We start from the raw sequence: 17,298 nt of genomic DNA, 5'->3' as shown, positions 1-17,298 counted from the left end.
TAATCATTAGTACTTGATGCTTTTTATTCTCTGTCTCATGTGCCTCCTTGGTTTATTATCTAGTTGTGGGTGATCATTCCAGACATTTCTAAAGTGTACAAATGTTCAAATAAAGTTTTTTAAAAATGTAATTCCTTCCCAATTGTGACCTTACTAAATTTAGCAAACTTTCTGGTCTTGGAAGGCCCATTTGGAATATAAACAAAGCTCCACTGGCTTGTGGTCAATTTATAAACACACACTAGCTGGAAGTATGCAGTTGTAGAGCCAGTTCCCAGAATCTAACCGTCTTCTAGTAGGTCTAAATGGGTCCCACAATTGAACTGAGTTGTATATATGACTTAAAAAGGAAGTGTTTGATTATTAATGCCTGAAAACAGCAACGAACTGTTGAGACACCACTGTGCCAAATTTAAGTTCTAAATTTTCTCTCAGATATAGAATCTTAAAATACAAAAACATTTATTTCATCCAGTCTCACAGTCACATGGAAAAAGTACTCACTCCTTCTCCTGTAGGGACCTGCCCATTGATGTTCAGAGTTCGGAAGGGGGAGTGTGTAGATAAGCGCTTGTCCCATTCGCTAGGCCGCGGTTCTGGTACAGATTCCATGAAGTTCTTCTTGAGCTCACTGATGCTGGCATGATGCTTTTTGATCTCATCTTGACTCTTGTCTAAATCCTACAATTGAGAGGGCAAGGATGCAAAACAAATAAATAATCAGGACAAAAAACATACCAAGGGCATCCATTTATAGAGACTGGGCACTGGCAGAAAACACATCACATCCAGGATAGGCACTACAAATCCCTACTTTCCATTCCAATACCTTGTAGAATTGTTTGATTCATTTTTCTTTTGAACAAAGTGGATGCGATGTAGCATCACAATCCCATAGCTCACAGCAGCTATACTGCCCATAAAGAGCTTGCTCTTTAGTCTTAACTCTTCTTCCCAATATGACACAAACCCAGATCTCCAGCTCCTCATCCCAAGAAAGTAACCCTTGACTCAATTACTGTCAGCATCATAAGGCCTGATTTAGGCTCAGCCCAGGCAGGATGGAGATAGCAATACAGACTGCTGAATGATGGATGTGGTGGGATTTTGGCTTCCACCACTGGCTGCTGACCTTGGAGAGTTGCAATAGCACAGTATACCTCTTTCTACTAAAGACTGCTTAGTTTCTCTATTATTAAGTGGTTAGACTTTTGATATAAGAATTTATTATAGGGGCTGGAGAGATGGCTTAGCAGTTTAACGCTTGCCTGTGAAGCCTAAGGACCCTGGTTCAAGGCTTGACTCCCTAGCACCCACATAAGCTAGATGCACAAGGTGGTGCATGCATCTGGAGTTTGTTCACAGTGGCTGGAGGCCCTGATGCACCCATTCTCTCTGTCTCTGTTGCTCTCAAATAAATAAAAATATACAAAAGAAGAATTTATTATGGGTTGGAAAGGTTGTTCAGTGGTTAAGGCACTTGCCTGCAGAGCCTAATGACCCTAGTTAGGTTCCTTAGTACCCATGTAAATCTAGATGCACAAAGTGGCACATACATTTGGAGTCTGTTTGTAGTGACTGGAGGCCCTGGCATGCCTATTCTATCTCTCCTCTATCTCTCTCTGCTTGTAAATAAAATAAATTAATTAATTAAAAAAATTTTGTTGGGCTGGAGATAGTGTAGTGGTTAAGGCATTTACCTACAAAACCAAAGGACCCATGTTTGATTCCCCAGTACTAAAGTAAAGCCAGATGCACAAGATGGTGCATGTGTCTGGAGTTCATTTGCAGTAGCTGGAGGTCCTGGAGAATAGGCATGCCTATTCTCTCTCTATCTCTCTCTGCCTCTTTCTACCTTTCATCAAGTAAGTATTAAAAAAAGAATTTGTTGGGCTGGAGAGATGGCTTAGCGGTTAAGCGCTTGCCTGTGAAGCCTAAGGACCCCGGTTCGAGGCTCAGTTCCCCAGGTCCCACGTTAGCCAGATGCACAAGGGGGCACACGCGTCTGGAGTTCGTTTGCAGAGGCTGGAAGCCCTGGCGCGCCCATTCTCTCTCTCTCTCTCTCTCTCTGTCTTTCTCTCTGTGTCTGTAGCTCTCAAATAAATAAATAAATAAAATTATAAAAAAAAAAAAAAAAGAATTTGTTGGTAGGCATGGTGGCACACACCTTGAATCCCAGCTCTCAGGAGGCAGAGGTATGAGGACTGCCATGAGTTTAAGGCCAGCTTGAAACTACATAATGAATTCTAGGTTAGCCTTGGCTAGAGCAAGATTCTACCTCAAAAAAAAAAAAAAAAAAAAAACCAAGCAAAAAGAATGTATTACTAAAATTCCTAGTTCCAGTGTCAAAAGTCAATTGCTACTACATCTAAAAAATATACCAAAATGGTTTTTTATTTGTCAATATCATTCCTACAAACTAAAAGCGTTATGACTTCCAGCCCCAGTAAGTTCATTTCATCCCTTAATACAGTTCAAAATGGGAACTTTCTGGGTCTAAGGGTGTAGCATACAGTGTTTACTTAGAGTACACAAGGCCCTGGATTTGATCTGCTCAACAGCCTTGCTACTCCCCTGCCCATTAAGACATGCTTCCAATAATTTTTAATGGATTGAGAATGATAACAAAAGTTTTATCAAATACCTTATCAATTTCCTTGATAATTAAAAATAACTGAGTCATTCTAGCAGCTTTGAGCACAGAGCAGCTAAACTCATAACAGCAATATATTATATATATTATATATATTATATATGTTATATATATTATATATATATATAGAGAGAGAGAGAGAAAGAGAGAGAGAGCGATATGACTAAAACTAAGAGAGAGAGAGAGAGAGAGATATGACTAAAACTAAGGCTAGTAAAGCATAGGCTAGAAATACTCAGATTTATGTAAAAAAGGTATAAATAACTTTTTTTTTTTCTTTCGAGGTAGGGTCTCACTCTAGCCCAGGCTGACCTGGAATTCACTAGGGAGTCTCAGGGTGGCCTCGAACTCACGGCAATCCTTCTACCTCTGCCTCCCGAGTGCTGGGATTAAAGGTGTGTGCCACCACACCTGGATGTAAATAACTTTTTCAAAGGATACCTGACCAAAAAAAGTCTGGTAAGTTTAACTTGAAGACAAAGATTCAAATATTCTTTGTCCAACAAGTCACACATATACACACATGAAAAAGAAAAACCTCACAAGTTTGAGCCTGAAATCACAATATTCTGAGCCCATGATTTGATGAGAACAAAAAGTTTCATGTTTATTATATACCAGAGCAGCTCTGTATCTGAGAAAAGAAAAATGCTAAAAATATCTCCTAATATGATGTGTGAATTTTGGGATTAGTCCTTTTTTGGATTTGTGGACACACAAATGGTCACATTTTATGTCTCATGTATTTTGTTTAGATAAAATTTGTTTAAAAAATGTTCTTCTGAGGATATGACAAGTTTCTACTAAATAAAACTTTATCACAGGGAAATAACATAGAATCAGTGATATATGTGAGAACAGTTTTGATTCTGGAGATATCTGTTCCTAAAATTCATTTACTAGGTTTTTTTTTCTATTTTTGCAAGGTTGATATATGTATATTTGCTTTGAGAGCAAAGACAATCAACCCCAAGGTGTTAAAGAGATGTCTCAGCTGTTAAAGGTACTTGCTTGCTTACAAAGCCTGACAGCCTGGGTTCAATTTCCCAGTAGCCAAATAAAACCAGATGTACAAAGGGGCACACGTGTCTGGAGTTCATTTGCAGTGGCAGGATGCCCTGATGTGCCCATACTCACTATCTCCGTCTCTCTGTGTTTGTTTTTCTCTCTAATAAATACATAAAATATTTTTTAAAAAAGAAAGATGCCAGGTGTGGTGGTACACACCTTTAATCCCAGCACTTGGGAGGCAGAGGTAGGAGGATCGCCATGAGTTCGAGGTCAGCCTGGGCTAGAGTGAGACCCTACCTCAAAAAACCAAAAAGAAGAAAGAAAGAAAACAACCCCCAAACAGCTCCCTTTTAAGAGTATCTTGCTTGCTGAAAAGAAATGTAGGTATATCTTATGTATGTGGGTTTCCCCCAGGTGAAACAACACTTTGTACTTTTGTTGTAGCTGAAAGCAAGGAAGGCACATTTAACTAGCTAAAGAAAAGCATATACAAGTTCAAAGATCCAGTACTGGACTGAGCAATTGAGACCCACCAGTCATATAAACTGCTGTGACCCAGCTCCTCACTAGACATCAAATTTGTATGGGTCATGTATAACTTAGCACATTTGGGAGGATTGAAAGTATGAATGAGGGCTAGAGAGATGGCTTAGAGGTTAAGGTACTTGCCTGCAAAGCCAAAGGACCCAATTCCCTAGGACCCACATAAGCCAGATGTACAAGGTGGCACATGTGTCTAGAATTTGTTTGTAGTGGCTAGAGGGCCTGGCATACCCATTCTCTCTTTCAAATAAATAAATAAAAATAAATATTAAAAATTTAAAGTATTAATGGAGCATAACAAAAATGAGTAAGAGATGCTACAGTAAGCCTACAACTCTGAGTTAGTCTGTTACAGGCTAGTGAATTGTAACTCTTCTTGCCTAGCTTTTGATTGGTATGGAACCTGAGAAAACTAATTTCTTGATAAAACTGGTAGCTTCTGAGGGAGCTGTCTCCATCCTTCTTAGCTGGCTCTGTTGGAAACCTGTGGGGGCACAGAGTAAAATTAAGATCACAAAGGGACTTGTTCCAAATAGAATTTGTCATAGACATTTGCTACAGGTTCTCTCTGGGAGATGGAGGAGGAGGCGGTACATCTAAAAATGAACTCGACCTTATTTGTGCCAGAACAAAGCATTAGTGGAGGTAGGGGAAGAGAGAAGGGGAGGAGGGATGCTTGAAAAAATAATAACTGTTAAGTTGACAGATAACTTGAGAAAACTTCCTTAGTGGGGAGGGACACTTTTTTTTTTTAAATAATAACTAAGGAATGATGGTCACATTATGTCAGGTTAAGTAATTTCTGAAGCATAACATCTTATAATTTTAGCAGCAATCAAACCAAACACTTCATTAAATATGAAATGCTTTCAAAGACAGTTAGTAGTTTTAATTTCAAACACACACTTATTGAGTATTCCTTCTTATGGCCGTCAGTAAAATGTCAGAAAAAAAAACACATCACACACAGGAAGTTTGTGAATCTCAGAAGCCATAACACATCTTGCGGGAACAAATTACAAATATATGATTGGCACCGTAGGTTCCAGTCAGGAGGAAGTCAGGAGTTATACATATTTATAGTTGGGTGATATTACACTGCTAAGAAGATCAACTGACATCTATTGTCTTTTTAATCTCCCAAGACAAGATGATTCTAGTCTGAGATATGGGCTAAAATAAAGAGACCCAGTTTCCAAATTTGAAATATACAAGTGTCTGGTCTTAGAAAATGTCTATTATATGAGAAAAACACATGTAAAGCACTTGGTATTTTGTCTACCATTCAGTATATGATTAATACAGGTGGGCTATAATTTTTATCTTTATTAATGTATTATGCACATAGTATGCATTCAAAATATAGGTATTGACAAAAATGAAATGAGGTTAAACAATTCATAGAGCCTAGATATTAACCAGAAATCTGTTTTTTGTTGTTCTGTATTTTTTTGTTTGTTATTTTTTCAAGGTAGGGTCTCACTCTAGCCCAGGCTGACCTGACACTCATTCTGTAGGCACAGGCTGTCCTCATGCCCACAGCAATCCTCCTATTTCAGCCTCCTGCATGCTGGGATTAAAAGCATATGCCACCATGCCCAGCTTTTTTTTTTTTTTTTTTCTTTCCGAGACAGGGTCTCGTGTAGCCCAAGCTGGCCTCAATTTATTATTAAATAGCCAAAAATAACCTTGACTGCTTGATCCTCCCTTCTTGTCTCCCAGGCACGGTGATTTTAGTCATCATTTCTGGCCAGAGATTTGTTTTTTAAAGGTTCTTCAGACTCTCAGTTTGGAAATATTTACCACATTTAATATATGGTCATCTTTCAGGTCTCAATTAAAATGCCATTTCCCCCAGCATGGTGATACACATCTCTGTAACTCCCTGTAATCAGGAGGCATAAACAGGAGGCCAGCCTGCTATGCAGAACTCTAGACCAGCCAGCGCCAGAGACCCTGTGTCTGAAAGCCAATAAAAAGGAACAACAATAATAAATGCTAGTTCCTCAGCTCTTCCCTGACATCTTACAGGAAATCCTCTTTACTAGAAAAGCACACTATTTATTTCCTATAGTTTTCTTTTTTTCTGATAACTTGTAACTGTTATTGCTCTTTCTTTACTCATCTCTCCTCCATTTCCTACATTGTAAACTTCCTGAAGCTAGAAACCATGGTCATCATTTCTTCTGTGGTTAAATCCCTGTGTAAGAGTTTATACCCATTTCTTATGGTTCTGCCTTGAATGGAATTGTTATATAATATGGCCATCAACTTCTATATAAGAGTTTTTCTGATGTATAAACTACCTTGGTCTCTGTTTTTTCCACATGGAATAATTCCAGTTTCCTTATTTTTTTCCCCATAGAGTTCCTCTAGTCTCCAATTTGTTTTACATTTCCTATGCAATATGGAGCCTTAGGCCAAATAAAGTATAGCTGTATAGGTTTGGTAAAAATATTACCAATATTCAATGTAATAGAAAAAATGACCTTAAAATTTCTATAGCAGGGTGTATATTACTATTTCTGAATAGAAAACTGTAGTTTAAAAGAGTTATATAATTCTTAACTCAAATCCCAATCTCACCAACTTACCAACTCTGTCACCATAAATTACTCACATTCCCTAAGCTTCAATTTTCTCATCTTTAAAATAAAACTTTGACACTCACAGGCTTATTTTTATGATTAAACCATCTTATAGTCACTACTCATTACATGCTAAGCTCTTTCTTTCTTGTATCTTACTTTTTCTCCTGACTTTTCCTCAGTAATTTTCTGTTACATCTAATAGTTTAAGTCCATTCTGAATTATAATAACTTTTTCTACTTTTTCATTCTCTCTCAGTTCAGAAAATGAAAAAAAGTAAACCTGCTTCTTGGGACACAGAAGTTTATAATACTGGAAAATTTAAGGAACTTTTAAGCAGGGATATTTGAACTTTCTGGAAGTGGGTAAAAGAGTGGAACCGTGATACGGTGAGGGAGTTCCAATCATATATTTTTAGATAGTATGAGCGATGGAAACTAAAAAGAATTAGGAGAGGTGGTTGCGGATTTTCATGTTTATCAACATGCAAAAGCATTTTAAACCTAGAATTCTTTCATGCAATGGCATGCAAAACAAAATGCAGCATAGAAGGAAGGAAGGGGGATCAGCAAGGAATGCAGAAGGTTCCAGGCAACCAACTGAAATAAGCTTCAAGTTCATACAAACCTCCAACATTAAATTGCTATGTCTGATATAAATGTTTTCACCATCTAGTCTCTCTCTCTTTTTCTGTGAAAATGAAAAGGGAAAAACAGAAAAGCATAAAAAATTAAAATGTTATTCTTGCGGGGGAAAAAAACTGCAAATTGGCAAACCAAAAAATATTTCAAATTAAATGTCTGCAGTGCAGCATATGCCAACATGAAATGGTCACAGAACCACAAGGACACACAGAGAACATGATTACCAGTAGAAATGGATGACCTTGTTTATGAGCGATGGAAGCTTGTGATGATGTTATTTAAACAGACAGTGCTCCTAGCTTCATTGGCTTCTTACACAATAAGCTGTTTTATGTTCCTTCTTTTTTAAGCCACACTGATGGAATGTGACCTTAAAATAATATATGACTCTAATAAGCTTTGAAACTCCATGCACCATGGGAATGGAGACATACTTTAAAAACATTCAGCTTGTGTGGAGCTGTTTCACACTTTGTAATACTGCAGTACCTAGATTTCTAAAGGAATTTTATACTCAGCTAGCCAACAAATATATTCATCGTGAACTGGTTCATCCCACTCCACAGTTGGGATGCATGAGGCACACAGCAGTCAAACTCACAATCTAACAGTGATGCAAGTTGCTGCTAGGATGAGTTTTATGATCAATGTATATAAAATGTCATCTTGATTCCAAGAATATGATTCCATTATGAAATCATTCTTACAAAGTTTGAATATAAAAAGGTCTGACCCTCACTACACTTTTGTTAAAAGATACTTCCTTACTGAAAAGTTTAATGAACTCTTCCAATCATAGAAGATGCTAGTTTTTTTGTGGGTACATATCTATGTGTACTCACTCATATATATGTTCTTTCAAAGTAACTTCTGGTGAAGAGAAGTCAATGAAAAGGATGGATCACTGTCTTTTTAAGGCACTGTATATCAGCATGAGTGCAATGATGGTGTAGTTTTGTGAAAGTGAAAAACGGCTAACCTTCCTCATTCTTATCAGATCTTCAGTTTTTTCTGCAAGCTTCTGTTTTGCCACAATTCAAAAAAAGAAAAAGAATGACAAAATATTGGCTCATTTAAGTTTGTATGAAACTTTATACAAAAAAGTTGTTTTTTAAAAGAGGAATAGGGGAATAGGAAAAAAAAATTGAGGGAATGGAGGGAAAGCAACAAGTGGCTTGTTGGCACAAACCTGTGTTTGGTCACCATTTGAGGTGGGTACTGTGACCTCGATGTGGGTTTTTTCCACCTACATTTAAGATATAAAGTAGTAAAACATTTTAGGTTAGCAAATTTCTAAGAATAGTGCTATTTCCAAATAAACTGCATCACTGAGCCAGGGGCAAAACATGCTGATAAGTAATCACCATGATGCAGTTTCATGAAGGGGTGGTAGGAAGGGTATCACTTCCAGTAGCTATGTCAATTCATCATCACATTGCCAAGACCAAAGAGGTAATATGGATAATCAAATTATCAAAAAAAAAAAGAAAAAAGAAAAAGAAAATTAAGGTCATCATTGTGTTGATGAAGAAAATATCTTAATACTTATCTATATTAAAATGTGCTTATTTAAAATAATATATGCTTATTTAATATAACAAAGATTGTTTTTGTTTTGCTTGTTTTCATGATCTGGGAGTATTCTAATATTTAAAACAAATTTACTAATGAAGATATCAATATGTAATATACACGATAGAAATAAGTAATTTTTAGTTAAAAATACACATGTAATAAACCACACATGACACCAAACAGATAAATACAAAACATTTTGTTAGTTGATCAATACATTTTAAGAAAGCAGTTTCACTGCTCAGTTTATTACATAACAAAGTATCAAAATAAATTCCATCCAAATTGTAACTGACACATGCAACAACTCCCAGGGCTGATTTACAAATGAGCACACAGGCCTCATTGGCAACAATCTCTTCTCTAGGAAACTGGAACCCATGGTTTGGTGGAAGAACAAGATTTTTATCTTTTATAGTAACAAAAGAACACCTAAGGTTGCCCAAGTAGCTTTGAAATACCTTAATAGTAGTCATTTTTGTATATAGAAATGGGAGTAATTATTTTTAAACTTGACTAGCTTTCAAGAGGAAACAACAGAATGAGCGCTGCTTAAGGCATTGTATATTTCAAAATTAGAAAGTGGATTTTCTTTATTAAGGGTTAAGTCAATCATTCCATATCGTTACATTTTTAAATAGAACCTCATTAACTTGTGATTTTGACATGTTCTTTCGAATCACACACAAAAGCATTACTCTAGTGTACAATGTCATTGTGCTATTTTTTGAATATTGAATATAAAACATAAAATAATACCAGACTTTGTCATACTACCAAATCATTAATACATCCAACTACAGCACTTTTAATAATCAAGAATAATTAACAGACCACTTCTACTCTGAGTCCCATATACTTGCTGTATGGCCATTAACAAGTTATTTAAGATTGTCAGAGCTTAAATTTTCTTACTTATATAATACTGTCTTTTTTTGTTGTTTTATTTTATTTTTTTTTGAGGCAGGGTCTTACCCTAGCCCAGGCTGGCCTGGAAGTCACTCTGTAGCCCAAGCCAGGCTCAAACTCATGTTGATCCTCCTATCTCAGCCTCCTGAGCACTGATATGAAAGGTATGAGCCCCCACACCTGGATACTTTCTCTCTCTCCCTCTCTCTCTCTCTCTCTCTCTCTTTTTTTTTTTTTTCCTGAGGTAGGGTCTCACTGTAGCCCAGGCTGACCTGGAATTCACTATGTAGTCTCAGGGTGGCCTCAAATTAACAGCAATCCTCCTACCTCTGCTTCCCAAGTGTTGGGATTAAAGGCGCGCACTACCACACCTGGCTTTTTTTTTTTTTGCTTTTCGTGGTAGGATCTCATTCTAGCCCATGCTGACCTGGAATTCACTATGAAGTCTCAGGGTAGCCTTGAACTCATGGTGATCCTCCTACCTCTGCTGCCTGAGTGCTGGGATTAAAGGCATGTGCCACTGGCTTTTTTTTTTTTTTTTTTTTAAGATGGGGTCTCACTATGTAGCCCAGACTGGCTTTGAATTCTGATTGCGCGTGCTAGGATTACAGGTATGTGCCAACATATCCAACTTAAATAGAGATAATGTCTTCATAGAATTAGATACAATCTGCAAATACTAGTTTTAAATATTTCATAAAGCCAAATTTCTTTTTGAAACCAGTAACTTCTTTTTTAGTCCTTATTAATCCAATGAGAGGAAACTGATAGCCAGTACTTTAGTTTAAGAATTAAGGCCAAGGGCTAGAGAGATGGTTTAGCAGTTAAGGTACTTGCTTGTGAAGCCTAAGGACCCATATTCTACTCTCCAGATCCCGTGTAAGTCAGATGCACAAAGGTGAGGCAAGTGCAAGGCCACACATGCCCACTAGGTGGCTCAAATATCTGGAGTTAGATTTCAGTGGCTGAAGCCCTGGTGTGCCAATTCTCTCTCTCCCTCCCTCTCTCTAAAATAAAAAATAAAGGCTGGAGAGATGGCTTAGTGATTAATGTACTTGCTTGCTAAACTGAAGGACACAGGTTTGATTTCCCAGGACCCATGTACACCAGATGCACAAGATGAACAATGGAGTTCATCTGTAGTGGCTAGAGGCCCTAGCACACCCAATCTCTCTCTCTGCCTCTCTCAAATAAATTAATAAAAATAAAATAAAAAATATATATTTTAAGAAGTCTAAAAAGCTAGGAACAGTGACACACCTATAGTCCCAGCTTCTAAGGAGGTAAGACAAAAGGATTGCTTGAGTCTAGGAGTTCAAGGCTAGCCTTGGCTATACAGCAAAACCCCAGTCTCGAAAAGAAAAAAGAAATCAAAGCCAAGTGGCAATAGTATTTTTGTGTATGGCCTTACCACTAACATTTAGTGAAATATAGATAAATATGGGGGACAAGTACGGCCTCTACTTCATCAGACTAAGCCCTTGACAAATGAGCCATAGGACAAAAAAACTATACCTATCTGGAAGCTAACCAGTGTTAGGTAAAGAAATTTACATGGTTAGGTTTCTTCATATATATATAATACATGTGGCTTCAAGGAGATGTCAACAGTTACTTTCTAACTCTTACGAATAAAATCAGCTCAGCTTGCCTTAATTTTGCCACTACCATGACAGTAATAGAAGAGGCTTTCAGTTTCATTTCAACCACAAACACCTTGAAACATATGTTTATATAGATTTAATTGGTAAGAAGAGCCCTCCTCTTGGCACCTAAATGAAAAACATACACTCTTCGTTCTACTGAGGTTGCATGAGCAAAGGGTATTTATTTGTGAAGATATGTATGTATGTCTGTTTTATAGGGCAAAAGGAGAATAAGTAAACCAGAGTAATCTCAGCCATTCAGGAAGATTCCCTTGATAATTTCAATAATCCACACTTCGGTAATCAGTAATAAAAAAGAATTGTCACCTGTTCCAAGTGATATACTCTAAGACTAAAACTGGGTAGGTACTCAAAGGCTACACAGAACCTGGTAACCAATGTCAAGGACATTTGGCTAGTTAGGAAAAAAAAGCAAATTCCCACCATTCCCTCAAGAGAATAAAACTGCATATCGTATTTAACAGATTAAAACAATACAGCTGTCTATTGTTCTATAGGCAAATCAGATATTGGTCTGGCTCCAAAAGAACAGGATTAATTTACATGCTAAAGTGAAAATACTTTTAAAGGCTTACCAAACATATATAAATCCAGTTCTTTTTAAGTAACTGCTTCTCATAATTCCTGCAGACAATAATGAGACTTGTATTTACTCTAATAAACCTGGACTAGCACCTCAACTCCATCATGGAATAAATATATTTTAAAGGCTTGTAAACAGAGCTGGAGAAATGGCTTAGTGGTTAAGGGCACTTGCTTGCAAAGCCTGACAGCCTAGGTTCGATTCTCCAATACCCATGTAAAGTCAGATGCACAAGGTGGGGCATGCATGTGGACTTCATTTGCAGTGGCAAGAGATCCTGGTGCACCCATACTTTCTCTCTCGTAAATAAATAAATAAGTTAATTTAAAAAGTTTTAAACATATAAAAAGTTAACCCAGTGTTTGTTTTTTTTTTGGCTTTTCAAGATAGGGTCTCACTCTAGCCCAGGTTGACCTATATAATCTCATGGTGGCCTCAAACTCACAGTGATCCTTCTACCTCTGCCTGCCAGGTGCTGGGATTAAAGGCATACACTACCATGCCTGGCTTAACCCAGTTATTTTTTTACTTCTGGGAAATCTGCTAATTAAACTGATGATTTTTCAACTCAGCGCAATGACTGTGGGTACTGTCAACTCAGAGTTAGAAGCAAGTCAGCAGCATAACCTCTCCTACGTAGTGGATCCTCTTCTTATAAAGCTGCTTAAGATTTAAATAACCACATCCATGTGCATTATGTAATACTCATTCTTTGGAAATGTTCATATATCCATCTTAGGCAATCAAATTACAGTTTAAACAGCCGGGCATGGTGGCGCACGCCTTTAATCCCAGCACTTGGGAAGCAGAGGTAGGAGAATTGCAGTGAGTTTGAGGCTGCCCTGAGAACACAGAGTTAATTCCAGGTCAGCCTGGGCTAGAGTGAGACTCTACCTCGAAAAACAAAACAAAACAACAACAAAAAATTTACAGTTTAATCACAATAGCAGAGCTGACTCTTAGGCAATCTGGAGATTCCTCCCAGAATGAGTAAAACATTCTAAAAGGCAATCACCATGCAGGTGTTCTGTAACCCCAGAGGTCACATGAGATCTTCCTGGATGAACAGCTTGCAGTCTTGATGACACAGTCCTACCCGCATATATAATAGGTTTATGAGCAATGATGCTTTTGGAAAGAATGAGGAAATATAATTTTGTTGGGATTCTAAACAACTCAGCTGTCTTGAAAACCTTTGAAACTCAGAAAGTGGATTAGCTGGACCTGTAGACTGATGACATACCTTCCACACTTCAGTGGGCTCAGGCTCAGGCTGCTCAGGGGACTCTTCTTCCCCTTCCCCTTTCACCTCGACCTTCACGGCTTCCTTTTGTGTTTTCTTGACAGGTGCCTTTGGCCCCATGCCTTCTGTAACCTGACTCTGAGCAATGGCTGGTGCAGACGTGGGCCGAGGACTTCTGTCGGCAGACTCGGCAGCTGCTGCTATGCAAGAAAGAAAAAGGGGAAGAGTAAGTGAAGGCGAGAGCTGCTGTACTACTACAAAGTCATCGTGTGAGACAGTGACCTGGAACACATACAAGTGTTACGGTCCAGTACATACCATACAGAGGTAAAAAACCAAATCATCAGTGCTTTTGCAGTCAACCAATGACAACAGGATAATTAAAGAAAAGCTAAAATGTGTTAATGATTATGTTTCATAAATACTGAATTCAGTGGGGGGAAAGATTAAAGTAAGATGGGCTGGAGAGATGGCTTACTGGATAAGGCACTTGCCTGCAAAGCCTGAGGACCAAGGTTCGATTCCTCAGTACCTACAAAAGCCAGATGCACAAAGGTGCAGTGGCTAGAGGCCCTGATATGCCCATTCTCCCCTTCTCCCCCTTTCTCTTTCTCTCTCTCTCAAATAAGTAAAAATTAAAGAGGATTTTTAAAAAAGGACCAAAGTAAGAAATTTATCTTGTAATCTGTTAGTTTCAAGAACTTGTAATGTAGTCTATGAAGTGGGAAAAGGAGGGTTAATTCAAGCTGGTTCTTCCATGGAGCCTTTTTGCAATAAAGATCTTATTTATTTTTAGGTGATTTCAGGAACTTCAACATATTCTATGAAAAGAATTCAGTCATGTTTTTCTTCAGTGAAGCCTCCTTGGAATGGTTACAAAACAACTTGGTAGATGGCTCTTCTAATAAGACATGTACTACTTTTTGATGCTTGAAGGGCAAATGTTTCAACCCCTGTAGTAATAAATAATTTGAATAAAATAATATGAATCTGAGGCTGGGGAGATTGCCCACTTAAGCATGAAGTCTTGAGTTCAGATTCTCAGTAGCTTCCTCTTACAATCCCAGCGTGCTGGGAGGGTAGAGACAGAAGGCTCCCTGGGGCTACTGGGCTGGCTAGTCTAGCTGAATTGGTGAGCTGCAGGTTCAGTGAGAGACCTTGTCTCAAAATAAATAGGGTGAAAAAAAGTAAGGTGGACGGGGATTGAGATATTTATACTTTGCAAATTCTCTCCTAGAGCCTTACTATACCGTTCCTGTTCTATACTCAGGCTAATTTTCCTCCAGAGAACATTTGGCAGTGTCTGGAGACATTTTTGGTTGTCACAATTGGGAAGAAGAATGAAAGGAGGTGCTGACATCTAGTGCATAGAGGCAAGGGCTGCTGAGGTTGAGATGCCTTGCTTTAGGGAAAAGGCTGTATAGACTGTTCTGAAGAGATAAAAACAAAAACTATTTTCAAAGAATTAACTATTACTTGGGTTTGCAATATTTGGCACCGATGTTTTGTATGGCTTACTTCAAAATAGTCACTCAGATGCTGGGGATGTAGCTCAGTGGTAGAGTGTCTGTCTAGCATGCACAAGGCTCTGGGTTCAATCCCCAGTACCTCAAAACAAAACAAAGCAAACACCAGTTACTATTTCTGGTTTTTATCTTACTTCTTTTAGGGATTAAAAGAAAATATTCATATACTCTGTAGAAAACCTTACTTACCTGATACTGTTTAAGAAAGGATATTTTTCCACATGATTTAAAGTTTCAAATAATAGATCATTAACCTTTTCTGTATTGAGACTTTCAAATCCTGATTCTTTTTTTTTTAGATTTATTTATTTATTAGAGACAGAGAGAGGGAGAGAGAGAGAGAAAGAGAGGGAGAGATAGAGGGTAGAGGGAGAATGGGCATGCCAGGGCCTCCAGCCACTGCAAATGAACTCCAGACACATGTGCCACCATGTGCATCTGGCCTATGTGGGACCTGGAGAATAGAACCTGGGTCCTTAGGATTCACAGGGAAGTGCCTTATCTGCTAAGCTATCTCTCCAGCCCCAAAATCTTGGTTATTTTTAATATAAATCTTTACTTTTTAGAAATCTTTGAATGTGCACATGTGAGTGCAAGAGGACACATGCCACAGCACATGTGTGCAGGTCAGAGGATAACCTCAGATACCGTTCTCACCTTCCATCTTGTTTGAGGCAGGGTCTGTTTGCTATTTGCTGCTGTGTACTCCAGGCTAGCTAGGCATGAGCATCTGTGAATTCTGTTTCTGCTTCCCATTTCTCCATAGAAGTACTGGGATTACAGATGTATGCATCTGCATCTGGCTGTACGATGCATTCTGGGGATCTGAACTCAGGCCCTCAGGTTTATGTGGCAACAGTATTCTACCCACTGAGCCATCTCCCCAGCCTAATTTTTACATTTATTTAAATATTCACTTATTTGAGAGCAAGACAGAGACAAAGAGAGAAAATATGGGTGTGCCAGAGCCTCTTGCTGCTTGCTACAAAATGAACTCCAGACCCATATGCCACTTTACACAACTGGCTTTAAATGGGTACTGGCTCTGTAAGAGTGTTTTTATCCACTGAGCCTTCTCCCTAGCCCTAATGTTCCCAATCTTATTATATACTTTAATTTTTATTTATTTTTTTTTTTGAGGTAGGGTCTTACTCTGGCCCAGGCTGACCTGCAATCCACTATGTAGTCTCAGGGTGGCTTTGAACTCACAACAATCCTCCTACCTCTGCCTCCTGAGTGCTATGATTAAAGGTGTGTGCTACCATGCCCAGCTTTCCTTCCTTTTTAAAGTGATATACCGAACATAATTTATTGTGATACAATTAGACTTATAAGCTAAAATCAAGTAAAAAGTTTAAAGTAAAACGAAGGAATTCCTTAGTCAGAACAGATTGAAATACTAAAATTCATCCACATAACACCAAAAAAGAAATGTTTATTACCCTATACTGAACTTCAGTGAAAGAATTTCTCAGAGAATGCCTAGAAAAATAGCAGAAAACACAGAACCTACTTTATCTCCTAAAAAAATTATTTTATTTATTTATTTGAGAGAGACAGAAATAAGCAGATAGAAAGAGAGAGAGAGAGAGAGAGAGAGGGCACGAGCAAGCATGCCAAGTCTTTGGCCACTGTAAACGAATTCCAGACATATGTGCCACCTTGTGCATCTGGCTTACGTGGGTCCTGGAGAACTGAACCTGGATCCTTTGAGCTTTGTAGCCAAGTGCCTTAACTGCTAAACCATCTCTCCAGCCCCACTTTATCTTTTAAAAAATGTTTATTTATTTGAGAGAAATAGGCAGAACAGAGAAAGAAGCAGACAGAGAGAGTGAGTATGGGCACACTGGGGCCTCTTGCCACTGCATATGAACTCCAGATGCATGTGCCACTTTGTGCATCTGGCTTCATGTGAGTACTGGGGAATTGAACCCAGGCCATCAGACTTTGTTAGCAAAACGTTGAACTACTGAGCCATCTCTCCAGCCCCCTACTTTATCTTTTAATGAAAAAAATCTGTTGCCCTTTTACTAATGGGTGCTCTAAGCCAGTCAATGTAAGAGTGGCAGATGGCACAACAAGCCTAACAAAACAAGGGAACATGACAAAATATTTTGTTCACAGTTGTGTTAAAGTATCATTATACATGTGAATTTATACCTCTTCTAAAAGAATTAATTCAATTTTGCCTGGCATCAGAGAAACATAGCCCATGCTTTTACCATGTGTTATTTTGCCACATGAATTTGGTTTTAATCCAACACTAATATTGCAGAGCCAAACAATTTATGTCTTCAGCATTCCTAGCCTTGGCAATCTGTACTGCACATGGAAAAGTAAGTATAGATGTAGAAA

The 17,298-nt window shown here is 38.1% G+C and overlaps 1 protein-coding gene and 1 non-coding gene across 12 annotated transcripts in view; one reads left to right on the top strand and one right to left on the bottom strand.

The window, feature by feature from the left end:
• LOC101605199 (delta-type opioid receptor) overlaps nucleotides 1-17,298 on the bottom strand; it is a 307,172-nt gene that overhangs the window by 55,577 nt on the left and 234,297 nt on the right. For 6 of the 11 annotated variants that reach the window (XM_045149488.1, XM_045149489.1, XM_045149493.1 and 3 more), the window contains 5 exons: nucleotides 13,418-13,617; nucleotides 8,630-8,686; nucleotides 8,420-8,461; nucleotides 7,424-7,486; nucleotides 505-681 (listed from right to left, as the gene is read on the bottom strand). In XM_045149488.1, the coding sequence (XP_045005423.1) occupies nucleotides 505-681; nucleotides 7,424-7,486; nucleotides 8,420-8,461; nucleotides 8,630-8,686; nucleotides 13,418-13,617 (539 nt within the window). The remainder of the gene's footprint in view (nucleotides 1-504; nucleotides 682-7,423; nucleotides 7,487-8,419; nucleotides 8,462-8,629; nucleotides 8,687-13,417; nucleotides 13,618-17,298) is intronic. The other 5 variants (XM_045149496.1, XM_045149494.1, XM_045149499.1 and 2 more) reach the window with 3 other exon arrangements.
• On the top strand, nucleotides 14,958-15,030 carry Trnaa-agc. Its single transcript has one exon. It is a non-coding gene; the product is annotated as a tRNA-Ala (tRNA).

This window comes from Jaculus jaculus, chromosome 5 (assembly GCF_020740685.1).
Source record: "Jaculus jaculus isolate mJacJac1 chromosome 5, mJacJac1.mat.Y.cur, whole genome shotgun sequence".
Taxonomy (NCBI): domain Eukaryota; kingdom Metazoa; phylum Chordata; class Mammalia; order Rodentia; family Dipodidae; genus Jaculus; species Jaculus jaculus.
The sequence above is the reverse complement of the archived record's forward strand: the minus strand, read 5'-3'. Positions and strand labels throughout refer to the sequence as shown.